The sequence below is a fragment of the Stigmatopora argus genome, chromosome 12 (genome assembly GCF_051989625.1).
Source record: "Stigmatopora argus isolate UIUO_Sarg chromosome 12, RoL_Sarg_1.0, whole genome shotgun sequence".
Classification (NCBI taxonomy): Eukaryota; Metazoa; Chordata; class Actinopteri; order Syngnathiformes; family Syngnathidae; genus Stigmatopora; species Stigmatopora argus.
In genome coordinates, this window is record NC_135398.1 from 11,340,059 (window position 1) to 11,355,171 (window position 15,113).

The 15,113-nt window shown below is 39.0% G+C and overlaps 2 protein-coding genes across 3 annotated transcripts; one reads left to right on the top strand and one right to left on the bottom strand.

Moving 5' to 3' along the window:
• Nucleotides 1-76: 76 nt before the first annotated feature.
• On the top strand, nucleotides 77-3,943 carry cdc20 (cell division cycle 20 homolog). Of its 2 annotated transcripts, none has more exons than XM_077615539.1 (11): nucleotides 77-215; nucleotides 344-555; nucleotides 1,549-1,688; nucleotides 1,776-1,869; nucleotides 1,988-2,113; nucleotides 2,193-2,389; nucleotides 2,501-2,595; nucleotides 2,663-2,900; nucleotides 3,025-3,150; nucleotides 3,229-3,346; nucleotides 3,510-3,943. In XM_077615539.1, exons 2-11 carry the CDS (start codon nucleotides 357-359, stop codon nucleotides 3,683-3,685), a joined length of 1,509 nt encoding a protein of 502 aa, XP_077471665.1. In that variant the 5' UTR covers nucleotides 77-215; nucleotides 344-356; the 3' UTR covers nucleotides 3,686-3,943. The 2 variants fall into 2 exon arrangements, with proteins under 2 accessions (XP_077471665.1, XP_077471666.1); XM_077615540.1 differs by having other exon boundaries at nucleotides 344-531.
• Nucleotides 3,944-4,650: 707 nt separating this feature from the next.
• Nucleotides 4,651-12,021, bottom strand: elovl1a (ELOVL fatty acid elongase 1a). Its single transcript, XM_077615005.1, has 8 exons — nucleotides 11,694-12,021; nucleotides 8,767-8,848; nucleotides 8,438-8,628; nucleotides 8,292-8,372; nucleotides 7,047-7,103; nucleotides 6,858-6,963; nucleotides 6,647-6,786; nucleotides 4,651-5,575 (listed from the first exon to the last, which is right to left on the bottom strand). The coding sequence occupies exons 2-8, from the start codon at nucleotides 8,825-8,827 to the stop codon at nucleotides 5,273-5,275; spliced, it is 939 nt and encodes a 312-aa protein (XP_077471131.1). The 5' UTR covers nucleotides 8,828-8,848; nucleotides 11,694-12,021; the 3' UTR covers nucleotides 4,651-5,272.
• Between the last annotated feature and the right edge of the window lie 3,092 nt (nucleotides 12,022-15,113).

Genomic DNA, 15,113 nt, shown 5'->3' on the forward strand with positions numbered 1-15,113 from the left:
CATTTGCTTTCATGCACCTCATTATTGACCGTGTCAGGAAGACTTCGTATCGGATTCACCAATCACATAAGCCTATTCACAACCAGTGGGTGATGAACCAATCGCGTTTCGTTCTGATGGATTTTTAAATGGGTGGCGTTAATTCAAAAATCTAAAACTCTTCCTCGAGGTGAAATATAGTTGTCAACTGTGCTTACAAGACTGCGACGTTAACAGTGAGTAAAACTTATGTATCTGGGGCAAATTTTTGACTAAGCAGAGTAGTATATTCGGACAGTTTTCACTCGTTGAAAAGATTTCACGCTGTACTATATTTTAACTGCCGTCCCCATTTCCGTCACAGGCACGCTTCGACAATGGCCCAGTTCGGACTGGAAAACGACATTAGCAATACGCTAATGCTGGACGTCCCCATCACTAATGCGCCGATTGCTCGATGGCAGAGAAAAGCCAGTGCGTCCAACGCGTCTACAAATGGCCTTTCCCCGGGGAAGGCCAACAACATCTCATTGAACGCATCCAAGACGCCGGGTAAGACTCCGGCCAAAACACCAGGTAAGCCCTGGCCACGTTAGACTATGAGACACGACTAATGTAACGTCACACCCATACACAAAAAGATCTATCACATTTTTTTTGTATTGGTGACAGCACAAACCTGTCTCGCCGCAAGGAATGTGACCGAGCCATTCATTAAGCCCCAATAATAAAGATCAGGATACCATCGTTTCATAACACACAAATGCATGCCCACACCAGAGGACTAAGGCACCAAGGAGGTCAAATATGTCCTTTTGAACTCTGTCAAATAGACTTGAGGAATGATAAACCAAGAGAACAACAATAGTAGGCTAGCTGGACCCTTGCAATAAAGGCAGTGGCTCCTTAGCCGGTAACCGGTCAAATAGTCCCAGGGGCTATTTAGCCGGTAACCTATTATTTAACGTTGAGTGAATAGGGGATTTTCTAAACTATTCAACCAATCTTATTGAAATTTGATGTGGTATTGCCAATTGATAGATTTTAACATGAGGTGAATAGGGATTTAATGACTATTATTTAGGCAGTGGCTCCGTAGCCGAAGTTTCTTACTATTTATGCCATATGGGGCCATATAGGCTATTTGACCGGTTACCGGCTAAGGAGCCACTGCCTGCAATAAAACATCACACATTCAAAACAGTTCAGGGTTATACGAAGTCCCCATACATTTTTTAGACCCACTTGGAACTTTTCCCCAAGACTGTGGTAAAACATTAAGTGCATAAAAATCTTTGTCCATGACAACATTATTTTTGAAATCTTGCCCCTGCGTAAGGGTGGCTACTTTGTTTCTGATTAATGCATAAAGCTAGTTTGGTGCTCAATCTCAAATTCCCTTTTAAAAATGTCATCCGGATGTTATTACTCATTGCCTACCATTGACAGTGGTCTATGTTTGACTGAGGGCTTTCCTTGTTCATCTGCTGTAAATTGTCTTTTACCATGAGTAAACAGGTTTGTGCACTGTTGTGAAGTCTCTGAATGATTCTTGGCTTTTTTTTTTAGGCAGGTGGAGAGCAACTCCATCTAAAACAATGGGAGAAGACCGTTTCATTCCTGTCCGGAATGATAAACAAATGGAAGTGGCGAGTTTCTTGCTCTCAAAGGAGCATCGGCCCAAGGAAGAGCTTTCAGCAGCCACATCGGTTAACGATTTGATTTAATCATAATTTCTATGTCAACAATTACCTGCCTTTTACATTTTAGTCTAAAATCTTTTTTTATTTTTTAAGGATCAGAAGGCATGGTCCCTCATGCTGAACGGATGCAACCTGGAAGAGGCCCGCATCCTGCAATTTAGTGGGAAGCCAACTGTTAATCCAGATGGTAATGTTGCCTTTCCTTTTCATCATACCAGTAAAAACCAACCAAAGCTGCATGGCTCAAGTCACCAATTACTGACCTTGTCTCAAATGTAAAAAATTGTACATTTGTTTTTTTGCAGGCCAACACAACACAATGAAGTCCCTCTACAGTCACACCGTAACTCCCATCTCCAGCAAAAAGACACGATACATATATTCAACAGTTGATAAAATCTTAGACGCTCCTGCAGTTCGGAATGATTTTTGTAAGGTTTTGCCAGTCAATGGTGTTGTAAAACCATGTTGTGTTGTACAATGCAATTTTTTTTTTTTGTCCACTCACAGATTTGAATCTGCTCGCCTGGAGCAGCCGTAATGTTGTAGCGGTTGCTCTCCAAAACTGTGTGTACTTGTGGGATGCTACCCAAGGCGATATCGTTCATCTCATGACTTTGGAAAATGTTTCTGATTACATCAGCTCCCTGTCTTGGACAAAAGATGGCAGCTACCTGGCAGTTGGCACCAGTGATTGTGCAGTCCAAGTCAGTTTCATTCATTATTATTTATTTAAATTTTTACTGTTTGACAAATGATATTTATGTTCATGTTATTGACCATTATTTATGCCTTTTTTTACTCTTTTTGTTTTATAGTTGTGGGATGTGGAAAAAGAGAAATGTCTTCGACAGATAACCAGCCACTCTGCGAGAGTTTGCAGCTTGAGCTGGACTAGCCATGTTCTTTCCAGGTATACATTTTTTAAACACCCCCCAAATTCTTAATTTACCAACCACAATCTCCGTCTCTCGCCCCAGTGGTAGTCGGTCAGGTCAGATACACCACCATGATGTGAGGGTGGCAGATCACCACATCTTCACCTTGCGAGGCCACTCTCAGGAGGTGTGCGGGCTGCAGTGGTCGCCGGACGGCCGCTACCTGGCCAGCGGAGGCAATGACAACCTCGTGTGTGTCTGGCCCGGCGTGTCACAGGCACCTCGGGCAGACTCTGAGCAGTCGCTGCGCACACTCAGTCTCCACAAGGGGGCTGTAAAGGTAGGTGACAGAATTATTTCTTAGTTTTGAGTGTTGAGGATTGTTGCAGCCTTTTGTAAAACGTCCAGATTGTTTCCCCCCCCCTCCTAATCCTGCAAAATATATTTTGCCTCTGTGCTTTTAGGCTTTAGCCTGGTGTCCATGGCAACCAGGTATTCTGGCCTCAGGGGGCGGCACGACGGACGGTCACATCCGCATCTGGAATGTCAACAGCGGCTCATGCCTCAGCTCGCTCGACACGCAGTCCCAGGTAAATGTGCCAAGTTTAAAAAAACAAAAATGCAATGTCTACAAAATTATAACCTATTTTCTTTGGAATTTCTTGAAGGTGTCTGCACTTGCATTTGCGCCTAACTACAAGGAGCTGCTCTCTGCACATGGTTTCTCACACTATAACATGGTCATCTGGAAGTACCCTACCATGACAAAAATTGGAGAACTCAATGGTAAGCATTTTCTGGGCTGAGTAGCTTTTCCTAATAGGTTTTAGTTGGTTACTTTTTCCTTGTGGGGCAAGGCATTGCAGAGGATCATTTACTGCAAGCACTCATGGTTCAAATGAATTGGGTATCTGTTGATGCTTGTTGGTTAATTTTGTGTGTGTGTTAGGACATGAGGAGCGAATACTCAACATCGCTCTGAGTCCAGACAACTCAACAGTGGCTAGCCTGGGTGCAGATGAGACCATTCGCATGTGGAAGTGCTTTGCAATGGACCCCAAGAAAAAACCCAAAGACAAGACCCTTCGATCCCTCCAGTCTGCCTTAACTCACTCCATCAGATGATTTGTGCAATAGGAATGCATTTTTATTTTTTTTGAATTCAGTCAATAAATTTGAATTCTTTGCTGGACTTTACAGATGTAAAATATGTACTGTTTTCCAATTGCAGTGAATGTTTGCTGTACTTTATGTAGAATACAGCCGACTTAAGTGCTACCAGTACATTGGTTTCTCATCATTAAGCCTTTTTTACATACCTGTACATTGCATACTGTTTTATGTATCATGTTTTTCCTCAATAAAATTGTGCTCTCGTTGAAAGCCGAGTTGGAAAAAATCTATGAAATAATATAAATGCATATCACCATGTAAAGTTAGCCAAAGGTTGGGAGGATTGAATTTTTACCAATCCATAATTCAATTGAACAGTTAAGATACAACTAATCTGACTTTACTTTTGAGTATATGATTTAAAATCAGATATTTGTCAATGTCTATACTTTAGATCAGTAAATACAGTACAAGAGCTGCCAACCTCTCTGGAATTCCAGGAGTTTACTCTTCTGACAACCCCCCTAAACTCTGGAAATCCAAATATTTGTCACCTAATTTTTTTAAACCAACCATTTTGGAAAAATGCCAAATTTCCACTTTAAATGCCTCGAAATCCACTACTCCTGAAATGTGGTCGATGGACGTTGGCAGCTCTGCGGCACTTACAAAATTGAAGCATGAGAATTAAGCAAATCTTTTTTTTAGGTTTTTTAATCATAACCCATGCAACTTGTCCTAAATTTAATATTACATTTTTAAACTTGTTACAAGTCGAAATGGGAGCTCAGATCCAATCATGTTTTCATATCAAATTAAGATCTAGTAATAGTTCCCGGAGCAGACTCTTATTGGCTTTAAAGAAAACTTCACAGATAAATATATAGATCAATACTTCTATGTCATTCTTAAATGTCATAAAATAACATTTATTTCTAACCCAGTGCAAATCAATTGCTTTCCAAATGACATCGACCTTGATATCTAAAATGCATTTTATTTCCAAAAAAAATAAATTAAAAAAAAACATACAATGAAAACCTTGAATTATTGGCAGTTTAGCTATTTACACGCACGAGTCTTCAGTGTGTGATGAGGTTGGAGTCATAACAGACTTCAAAACTGCAATGAAGGAACATTATCTCATTTAAAACAGCACCGACCTTCATGAAGACGGGAAAAAAATGAGCCCTTCATTTACCAACATCAGTCGACACAGGTTAGATTTCTTTGCCATTTCAACATTACTTGATATCATTGGTTAGTCCTAGTTCACTTGTTCCCACCCATTGATGGCAAAACTTGTCCAATCGCTCTCCCAGTCCAAATGGATTGGACAACAGTTGCAGTCAATGGTCGCTAATGCATTAGTGCCTCACTTGTAGTCCTGATGTGTTGCCAATTTCAAATATGTTATATAATTTTCCCTCACTAGTAACCAACGTTTGTCCCCCGTTGTGTACAGAAAGTGGAAAAAAAAATACAGGTCAAAAAGTGAACTAGTAAAGTTGATACAGAATAAATGTTTAAATGGCTTCCAATAGTGTACGACTGTGTGTAACTGTATCCAAGTCACTGTGCCAGGTTCAGGGAAAATAGTTATATCTCTTTGACTTTTCCCATTTGCACGTTGCCGTTGGCATGACTGTGCTCATGGTGGTCGGCATCGCTGTCATGTCGGTGGGTGCCATTGGGCATTGGGGGCACTGGGGATGCTGTCTGGGCGTCCGTGACAGGGAGGCGTTTGCCACGGATGTAGGCCTGTAGCCAGAAGTTAGAAAAGAGGAAGAAGAAGAGCACCCCGTACATCCAAATGACGTGGATCCACAGCGGCACCTGGTAGTCGCACTTTTCCATGAAGTAGTACTGGCTGATATGCACTGACACAACAATGAACTGCGTCTGTGACATACAAAGAAGTATTAGGAAATGTTACATTGAAAGCAAATTCATACATTATATATTTCTGAGTAAGGAATTCACTCTTACATTATGTATTTACAGCAGAGCCCGTGTTTTTATACTATTGTAATGCACTTTTACCTTCATGTGTGTTGACTTGTTTAAATATTTTACTCATTCAGATTGGAATTCATATTATGCCATTTTAAATTCAGGAGTCATTCATACTTCATGAAGGTGCATAGGTTTTGTTTAAAAATGTATTAATTTGGTCATTTATATTTTGCTTATTGTTGTACAATTACACACCTATCTATGAAAGTAATAAAGAGTAAAGGAGTATAGTATATAGTTATTTTTAGTGATCGACCGATATGGGGTTTTTCAAGACCGATACAGATACCGATATTTGGATCCGATATTCATTTACTTATGTTGACGTGTATTACATAATGTACAATTCAACTTTACTTGTAAGACGTCAAGGCAACAGAGGGTTAAGGGGTTAAATTTGTATTGGTGTTAGTGTGTGTGTTTTTATTACCAATAAAAGGTGCCGTGAATTGAAACATAGCAGTCGCAACAATATCAACGCCCGCGACTTAACAAGCAGTTGGTCATTTATGTTAGAGCCGGAGAGAGGAGGTAAGAGAGAGAGAAACGCGGGAGCATCCGAGTCAAAATAACCCAGTTTTAAAATTAATTTCTTCATATCGGCCGGTCGGATTGAAAACAAAATGTTTTTAAAATACTCAAAAATTGAATTTTAGGGTTGCAACACATTCTAAAAGATCTGGGTGAGCTCAGGTTTACCATTGTGTTACATCGTCTTTTATTTTTTAAAAAAGCTTCAATAAAGGTTTGGCAACTGAGGACACTAATTGTTGAAGCTTTGTAGTTGGTTGAATTTCACTCATTTGGGCTTGATATGCAGCAATCACCTTTTCACAATTATCCTAATCACCAGTGGTTGGATTTCATTTCCAGTGTTTCAGAACCACTGATCATTAAAAAGAAAAGAATCATCCCAATTCCCTGCATTATACGTCCCTAAAAGCCTGCAGTACATACCAGCTGGATGCCGGTCATGTATTTCTTCCACCATAAGAATTTTTGGAAGCGCGGCCCAACAGCAGCCAATCCGTAGTACGTGTACATAATGACGTGGACCATGGAGTTCACCATGGCGTGGAAGGAGCCCATCCCTCCGACTAAAGCAGGGAAAAAGTCCAATATGTTTGCGCAATACAAAATATTAAAATGAGTATGAACAAGTCCTCACCAGGAGTCAGCATGACCCCCCACCACCACGACCAGGGCATGACAGAATGATGGAAGACGTGGAGAAAAGTGATCTGATTTTGTTTCTTCCTCAACACAAAGAAAACCTGAAATGATGCCAAGTCAGGTTCAGCATTGGAATGAAAGCATTTCTCCAAAAAAACTAAGAAGTGGATGAAAAAAAAAGTACCGTGTCGAGGAGTTCGATGAATTTAGAAAAGAAAAACATCCAAGCCACTCGTACCATCTGAGGAAAGGAGAGGGGAAAATTGTTGAGTGATGATGAGAGATGTACAAGAACGAAAATTACAATTATTCCACATGAATCGCTGTCATTGGTAGACAATGAGTTTAAATTTATCACACCATAGAGCAGGGGTGTCAGACTCTGGTTGGTTTGCGGGCCGCTTTAACGTCAACTTGATTTCACATGGGCCGGACCATTTTAGATATAATATTTAGAATTTTTTTATAATTGGATTAAAAGAACTGGATTAAAAGCCCTTAATATTATTTTTTATAGATCTAAAACAATGTTTATTTTACCTTTTTTTTAAAATATATTTTTAGATTTCACAAAATGATTTTTGAACTAAAAACACAAAAAAATGATTAAAAAATTACAACAATTTATTTAAAAGGGGAAAAATCAGAAAATGTTATATACATCTATACTCTTCATTTTAATTTGATCCTAAAACAGAAAGTCGGCACTCATCATTTACTTTCCCGGGTCACACAAAATGATGCGGCGGGCCAGATTTGGCCCCCAGGCCGCCACTTTGACATGTGCCATAGAGTATTCAATTACTCCAAATATAACAATCACAGCTGTTTTTCAAATACGTTTTTTAAACCTTGATTTGAAATTCACTTTATTCCTGACTGTGGAGATTCTTTTTTTTCTTCAATTAAAAAAATGTTTTAAAGTTTTCAGCAAAAATGAAAATGATTAACATAAACATGTTTAAAAAAATCTTTTTTAAATTTAATTTTTATTAACATTCACTTTGGATTTGTTCCGTTTTACGATTAGAAAATGCTTTCCTCAAACTAAAAGAAATCAAAATTTTGTTGTGGAACCCCCACATCTATTAAAAAAAACATTAATAGATTAAATCACTTGAAAATAAAAAAAATATGCCTTGTTTTTCCCCCCAATAATACAATCTCATATTTTCAAACAATCTATGCATCTCAAAGACAACACACCTGTTACACCTTTTACTTTCAACATTTTCTTTTAAAAATTTAAATAAAAAATAAACATTTTCCGGATTAACGGAGTATGTATTGGCAATTACAGTGCAATTTACTCTGCAAACCTTTTTTTGCTTTAAAAATAATTTTAAAAAAATTCTGAGCTTTATGTGGTCAACCCAGAACATTTACCTGAACTTTTTTTTTCTTCCACCGATAAAATTTGCAGCCTTACCCGAAGTGCCTGCGGACTATTGGACGGATCGATAAGATCACATCTCCACGTGTAGGTGGTCCCCCATCCGGACATCATAAACTGCGCACCAAGACAAACACGTTCAAATCCAATCCCGTCAAAAATCTCCCCGTCGTTGGTCCTACCTCGTACACGATAAAAGCATTGAACGCCACCATTCCGAAGTTGTAGACCACCATAGCGGTGTTGAGTTGGAAGGGCTTCCGGTTGGCCATCAGACGAGGGCCCAAGTAAACTGCAAAGATCACGTAGCCCACTAGGAGGACCGTCATCCTTGCAGGACAGTGGACCAGCGGGTAGTCTTTGATCCGAGGGTCTGGAAAACACCAGTGGACAATTTCCCCATCAATCTAGGTTTTCAATGTACGGAGCCTGGCCATGAGATATCAGCAAGTACATTGGCAAGTACCAGGGTGTGTGCTGTGGTAGTGAGCGACTCTTAAAACAAACTCACCGCATTTTGACAGCAGGTCGTCATAGAATTTTAAAATATTGGATCCTGCTTCTCGCAGCATTGTGACTGCTCACCTCGTTTCCTGAAACGAGCCCAAACACGCTGCGTCACGACCAGCTTGGCAGTTTCCTGTTCACCTAAACAAACAGAAGGCAGCTGCACACACTTATTTAAAAGGTAGACTGAAAAATGAAAGGTTTATTCCACATTTGGCAACATTTACTGAGCCAACGCACAATTAAAAGAAATGATTTAATACATAAATAACCGATAGATTAAAGTAAACACATCATATTTCAGCACCATTGACATCTGGTTAAAAACAGAATCAATATATACCGTATTTTCACGACTATAAGGCGCACCTCATTATAAGGCGCACCCTCAATGAATGACACATTTTGATTTTTTTCCATATATAAAGCACACTGGATTATAAGGCGCCCTGTCTATTTTGGAGGATATTTAAAACTTTTAAGTGTGCCTTATAGTCGTGAAAATACGGTATACATTTGAATGACTTTTTGGGGTAAACTCTCCCACTTTCATTGATGAAGTAGACCTACTAGTTAAGTATTTTTTTAGATGATATTTTTAAAAAGTTCAGATCCAATGTAGTAGCGCTTTTTAATGCTTTAACATTTCATTAAAATAAATTATATTTAATACTGACATTTTCAGATTAAATCAGTGGAACTGAATTAAAAGGCCACACAATATCTTAATAATTCTGTTCATGGCTTAGTTTACTCTGGTGTGATGTGATGCTTCCATTAGTATAGGTCAAGACATTGTAGACAGGTAAAAAGTGCGCCAGTATCATATTTGGAGATGCAGATACTTTTTAAATAAGATACAGTAAAAATTGCATTGCTAAATTCTAATTCTAAAACTGGAGAATCTGGAGAAAAATGTACGCAGGCACAGGCGGGAACATGCACTATCCAATTCAGCTGGGATAATAATAATACATTGCTCAAGCATCTAAGACAATTTATAAAGAACAACACACTGTGGATGTTGACATGATCAAAATTTAAATTGATGCGCCCACCACTAATTTACTCCCCAAATGAACTTTAGGCCTGTAAAGTTGATGATTCTGTTTTTTGAATGGCAACAGTTTGTGGATGGAGCGTCGGCCCAGTGTATAAGTGGTTAGGGCGTCGGCCTCACAGTTTCGGGGGTCGTGGGTTCAACTGTGCGGAGTTTGCATGTTCTCCCTGGGCTTGCGTGGGTTTTCTCCAGGTAGTCCAGATTCCTCCCACATCCCAAAAACATGCAGAGCAGGCTGGTTGAACAGTCTAAATAGCCCCTAGGTATGAATGTGAGCATGAATGGTTGTCCTTTGTCTCCCTGTGCCCTGCGATTGGTTGGTCACCAATTCAGGGTGTCCCTCACCTGGGATATGATTCAGCACCCCCTGCGATCCTTGGGAGGATAAGCGGTTCAGAAAATGAATGAATGCTTGTAACAATTCGTCCATGGCATGGCTAGATCGACAATGCCATATTATTTAAAGCGGGTTGTTTCCAAACTAATTAAATCAATCTGGGTCATTCGGAAATGCCCACTCTTATATGTTTATATCCTTTTATGCTATGGCCATTGTCGAGAAGTTGATTTTCTTTGCCACATGCCATCGGTTCTCATTGAAGTGCGTTTTCAGTGGAGAACAATGAAATGCTCTCTGGCTGACTAACAGAGCAAGTCAAACGGGTGAGGCCAACCCCTTGGCCCACGGCAAGCCCAGTCACGGTGGTTTATCAGGCCTCGCGAGTGCGAATCAACATCAGTAGCATGTTTGAAATGATCGCATATCTCCTGTTTTACAAAAACAAGATTGCTGTTGACTTTTTTTTTTGGGTTGGTAAGAATGGAATTTTAGAGTTCTGCACCTCTTACTGTCATTCAACAGGGATGTAAAATACCCCATCACAGGCACAATACGAAAAATGGGAGAGGACGAGAGTGTTACCCAATAAAAGGATGAACATGTGGTTCGTGGTTCAACATATTGAATGCATATAACATATCCAAGTTTAAATTCTGGATTTATGGCACTGGTTACAAAACAAAATTGGTCTTGGTTGTATTAGGTTTTTAACACTTAAAATGGATTTACATTTTTTCATATGAATGAAGTCTGATGACCACGTGAAACAAACTTCTCAGCTGTATTTTTTTCTAAATAAATGTCTTGTAATATTGAATGTTTTTGAGAAAAATATTCTTTGTTATATTTTTACAACAATTTTGCAAAAAATTGATTATTTTTTAAAATAGTTTTTGAATGATTTAAAACGATAGAACAATTTAACATTGAAATTTAATAATTAACAAAAAGTCATCCTATTAAAGTAATAAGCTATCAAAATAAAACATTTATTCCTTTAAAGAATTTATAATGGAAATGTCAGAATATCCAAATTATAAAAGAAAAAACTGTCTAATTTTCCTCAATTTATAAAAGTAATTGGTAAATTCTTTAAAATAAAACAATGAATGTATTTAACAGTCAACTAAAATTGTCCAAAGAAGGTTTTTATAATTCAACATAAAATCACTCCACTCCTTGAATTCTTTTAAGTTAAAGATAGTATCATCTATTAGAAAATGTTTGAGAAAAACAACACTTAAGCTCTGACATCAGTTAATTCAAACTTTTTTACGAGGGTGAACTCATTTCAGCTTGTACTCGTTACTGGGTCATGATTTTGTGCATTTTAAATAAAAATCTTTGACTTCAATGAATTAGAAGCAACACAAAATTCAAAACATTTTCCTGCAAACAAAGAACATTTTCATTGTGTGACTATTGATAAAACAGGTACCACCTAAGCTGCCCACCTCATCGAAGTTGTGATAAGAGAATGAAGTGTGTGTAAAGGTAATGCCAGCTGTTTCACAATCAGCTGATGACTCACCTGCTGAGTCCTCAGCTCTTGATGCTGTAACAGCCAGGGCGGGCGCTCATACAATCAAACCCCCAAAACCGGTCAGATAAGAGCTGGAAGCGCACGCCGGCCAAAACCGCAGCACCGCTTCCCAGCCGCGGATCCGCGTCGTTCTGTGTCCCGGCCACAAATACTCCAAAGAAAAGTCAGGGGGATGGGGATCGTTCCGGGGTGTAACTCCGGACATGTACCAGCAAGCGTCAGGCCGGGATAAGCGCAGGAGGTCGGCCGCTGTGTGCCATTTAAAGCCTGACTGTGAGTGAGAGACAAGTTTCAGAACCACACCCTGTTTCTATGCAGAGCTCCACCTTCAGGTCCTGGCTCAGCCTGTTGGCGATTGGTTGGCTGCATCAGTGGTGCTATGGGAAGGGCTCGCTGCTGTTTAACCTTTTCAAGGACAGTGGTCACGACAGTAGATAGCTATTCAAAAGTTCACACTTAAAAGCTGTAATCCTTTATAAATCAAGTGAGTAATTTGGTCATTTGAAAATAAAACATTTATTTTTTACATTTAAGACCTTTAATCCTTTATAGTGCAAGTCAAAAAAAATATTATTAGTAGTATATATATACACACACACATATATATATATATATATATATATATATATATATATATATATATGTATATATACATACATATATATATATACATATATATATACACATATACATGTATGTATATATATATACATACATATATACATACATATATGTATATATATACATATATATGTATATATACATACATATATACATATATATATACACATATACATGTATGTATATATATATACATACATATATGTATATATATACATATATATATACATACATATATATACATATATATATATATATATATATATATATATATATATATATATATATATAGTTGGATATGAATGCAATGGTATTAATAAAATAAATTATTCATTCATTCATTTTCTGAACCGCTTATCCTCACAAGGGTCATGGGGGGTGCTGGAGCCTATTCCAGTACCTGGAGAAAACCCACACCGGAGAACATGCAAACTCCACACAGGTGGACCGACCTGGATTCGAACCCAGGACCCCAAAACTGTGAGGCCAACACGCCTACCACTCCACCGCCAGGCCGTCAATGAAATTAATCCATCTAAATGGTGACTAATATTTGAAATTATCAACTTAGGTTGGGTGGAAATAAGTTATTCTTTACCACTTGAACATTTTTCGGATACAATTTTGAGCAATTAAAATACTATGGCTTTTAAGACACTATCATTATTTCATACTTTTAAGACACTATCATTATTTCATACTTTTAAGACTATCATTATTTCCTACTTTTAAGACATTATAAGATCTACTTTGTTTGAACACCGACAATTGCTACAGTGTAATTGAGAGGGTTTGTCTTGTGAACAGTTTACCATTCTGCAGCTATCCGGGATAGGCTCCAGCACCCCTACATCACTTATAGGTATATAATTGGTACAGAAAATTAAATGAAGAAACAGAATTGTGGTTTCAAACTCAGGTTAGGTTTGTGAATTAAACCCCAGGTTGGTGTTTCCAGACAGGACTGGGGTTTCAAATGCTGCTTTTAAATATGGTTTAGTCCCTAAACTTTGGGGTTTCAAATTAGAGTCTTAAGAGGTAGGGTTTCAAAATGTTTTTTTAGGGTTTTTGAAAGAGGTTATGTTTCAAATGAGGGTTTCAAGTCTCTGAAAACAGTTTATTCATCCATTGTTTATTTGGTAAGGGCCCGGTGAATGAGTGGTTAGCGCATTGGCCTCATAGTTCTGGGGTTGAGGGTTCCATCCCAGGTCCTCACTAGTCAGGTGGGATGGGCTCCAGCACCCCCTGCGACCCTTGTCAGGTTCGAAAAATGAATGAATATTTGAACAGTTTGTCATGGCCTCTCCATAATACCAAAATGTGGAGCAAAGGTCTAGGATTTCTACCAGAGTCATGCCCCACATACACACACGCACGCACGCATACACACATACCGCAGTAGCATTGGAAATGCAAAGGAGGTCGTTGTTCATTGTCCAACCCGGTGACGAGCCCCCCCCCCCACGCCTCTCTGGTACAACCAGTTCCCCTAGATGACGTGCCCCCCACCCCACCCCACCCCCCGCCCCTTTCACCCACCCTGTACATTACTTCACATGGCGGCCTAAAAAAAAGAGATCAAGAATGAATGGAATCTGAGCACGAGAGTGGGAGGTGCTTCACATTGTGTCCCTGCTTAGATACTTTGAGAGTCAAGAATATGGACGCTCGCGAGGAAAAACAGCTGATGCAAAAGGGCAGGAAATGTCTAATCATCAAAATGCCATTTTGGCAGACAGCAGAGTGCTCAGCAAAATAAACAATATTATTTTGATTCAATAATCATCATTAACATAACCAGAACTGCAGCGACACTCATTTTCACATTGCTTTTACTCTGAAATTTCCACTCTCTCCGTATTGGCTTGGGACATTGTCTTCTGACTTGTGTTCTGTGATGGACGTTCATTCATTCATTTTTCTATAAGGGCACCGGAGTACCCGTAGAAAACCCACGCAAGCCCGGGAAAAACACACCTCAATCTCCAAACTTTGAGGCCAACGTGCTAACCACTCGTCCAGTGGGCTGTGTGGTGGGTGTGTCCACCAAATTTCATTTCAGGGCCTTGTTATTTTATTATAAGGGGTTTCGGCTAGTGCAATTGTAAATTTGACTTTTTAAACCCACATTGATGATGGGTTTGACAGTTTTTTCAGTGGGATCACACTATTATCTGTAATGGGTGAAGAGGTAAATCAGCATTTTTCAGGCATCAATGGCTGAGCAAGCAATCTGTTCCCCGTGGTCTTGTGACGCAAACTAGGAAAGGAATAACGTGACATAACAAGGTCAGCCACAGTCGTCTCACTAATTGAATCAACAAAGAATGTGCATGCTCCTCAAGTCTCACCACTTGTCCTCAATTAACCAATCACGGCACAGTTCTTGCTTAAGTTGCAAAAATTCACAAACCGAACTTGTTAAAACAAGCGTGAATTCATGGCTCAGTTTGTGAAAGCAATAATGCCTAACATGCGTCACGTTGACTCAGAAAGTCTCGTCAGTGTGACACTGACAAGGTTGGAATCCTCAACTGGGTGAACAGAAAACAGTATATTGGTTATCTGCCTTTGAGTGTTTGAAGACTGTCAGTTTGTTTTATTATCTGGAACTAAATCACATTCCCTCTTATGGTATTTGGTAGAATATGTCATGAGGATGAGGTTTGTGTTTGCTTTGAGGCCATCAAGTTGACAGTGTATTTAAAAAGAGTGAGAGTCAAACATGTTCTCACATGCTGATGATCGGGCCACATTTGAGTCCTTTTGCTACCTTTTGATTAAACT